Raw genomic sequence first — 1,650 nt, 5'->3', positions numbered from 1 at the left:
GATGCCGCTTTGGAAAACCAGATTTACTATCTCATCTGGCAAAAATCGCGTGACAACTAACAAGGTCACGTTTCAGAGAGGTGTCTTTCAGGGCGACACCATAAGCCCACTTCTCTTTTGCCTTACATTATTGCCACTATCTCTAGCACTGCGCCATTCCGCCGGGTACTTGTGCGGCAAACCTGCAGATCGAAAGTACAAGGTCACTCATGTATTTTACATGGACGATCTTAAGATCTATGCTAAAAACAGAGAGCAACTGCATCTAGCTCTGAGGATTGTCGAACGATATACTAAGGAAATTGGAATGGAATTTGGGTTAGACAAATGCGCCAAGGTTTATTTGAAGCGAGGAAAACTTAGAAGCATCCCTGAAGATCCTGAGCTCGTTGATAGAAGTACCATACGACACCTTTGCGCTGGAGAGACTTATACTTACCTGGGCGTGCCACAGAGCCGCATTCAGGATGTGACATCTATAAAGGATCTTAAGTCTTCCGTTCCGCGACTGTACGTCTCACGCCGTCAAGGGGGTCGCGGAATATTTAGTCTTGAATGTCTTCACAACAGGATTATTCTGGGTACAGCACATAGAGTTGCAAATGGAAGAGACCCTCTTCTTAAAATGGTCAGGAATCACGAGGAATTGGGCAAAGGAGCATTTCTGTACAAAGCAGCGGAGGAGGCTGCTGAGACACTCGGACTTGACTTCAGTAATAGGGGTGAGCAAAATGCATCAAATCTAATCTATCTCGAGTACTCACTCCTGAAAGCCCGGATTAAGAAAGCACAAGAGAAAAACTTTCGTGAACAGCTCCTCGATAAGGGGATGCACGGTATGTACCACAGAAATGTGAAGGATCAGTCAATGTCTTATGAGCTCACTTATTTAGCTTTTATTTAGCTTTTATTTATCACTTATTTAGCTCACATACTATTTAGTTGTCCAACTCACGCGGGAACGACCCAAATTCAAAGGCACAATGCGGCACTAAGAATGCTTTATTACCATCTCTGTCACTCTCGCGGCATTAACCTTAATATCGCTCCTCTAAATGCTCCTAGGGAAATCGAGTCAATTGTCGAGAATGGGAAGTGCCGCATATACTGGAACTTTATATCTTCGACAATTGTTTCTATTGCTCACTCGAGGCCTGACATGGTTCTTCTTGACTTCGAGAAGCGAACCATGTTCGTTATCGAATTTTCGGCACCAGCTGACAAAAACATCATAGCCAAGGAGAATGAAAAGAAAGAGAGGTATCGAGACCTTATAAGGGAGTTGCAACGATTGTACCCGGAATATTCTGTTAAACTTATCGTCCTTATCATCGGCGCTCTTGGAGGTGCCAAGCTTTCACTTGCTAATAGCCTAAAAAGCATCCCCGCGTGTTAAAAATATGCTAAAACACTTGCGGGAAAAATGCAGAAGGCGGTTGTCCTTGGGTCACTCCGTGTTCTTAGGGTGCACGAGGCTTTTGCTGGATCGTCGTATTGATTCCATTACAGACTGTAACCACCTATCTCACTGTTGTGAGACTTGGTTGTGACTGAAATTTTACCGCGATTTCGCTGGAAGCAGGTGCAATTTTTCAGATTAGCACCCGCTCCCGGCGAAATCCTGCGGTTGTCTTTATGACAAATTTTTAA

The 1,650-nt window shown here is 44.2% G+C and overlaps 1 protein-coding gene across 1 annotated transcript in view; it reads left to right on the top strand.

Annotated features, from left to right (window-relative positions):
* The window catches only part of LOC117179347 (pre-mRNA-processing factor 40 homolog B), a 48,825-nt gene that overhangs the window by 33,817 nt on the left and 13,358 nt on the right, over window positions 1–1,650 (top strand). The window contains exon 7 of the mRNA XM_033371035.1: window positions 1,450–1,454. Coding sequence (XP_033226926.1) covers window positions 1,450–1,454 — 5 coding nt within the window. The remainder of the gene's footprint in view (window positions 1–1,449; window positions 1,455–1,650) is intronic.

The sequence above is a fragment of the Belonocnema kinseyi genome, chromosome 1 (genome assembly GCF_010883055.1).
Source record: "Belonocnema kinseyi isolate 2016_QV_RU_SX_M_011 chromosome 1, B_treatae_v1, whole genome shotgun sequence".
Lineage (NCBI taxonomy): Eukaryota > Metazoa > Arthropoda > Insecta > Hymenoptera > Cynipidae > Belonocnema > Belonocnema kinseyi.
This window is presented reverse-complemented; position numbering and strand designations above follow the sequence as displayed.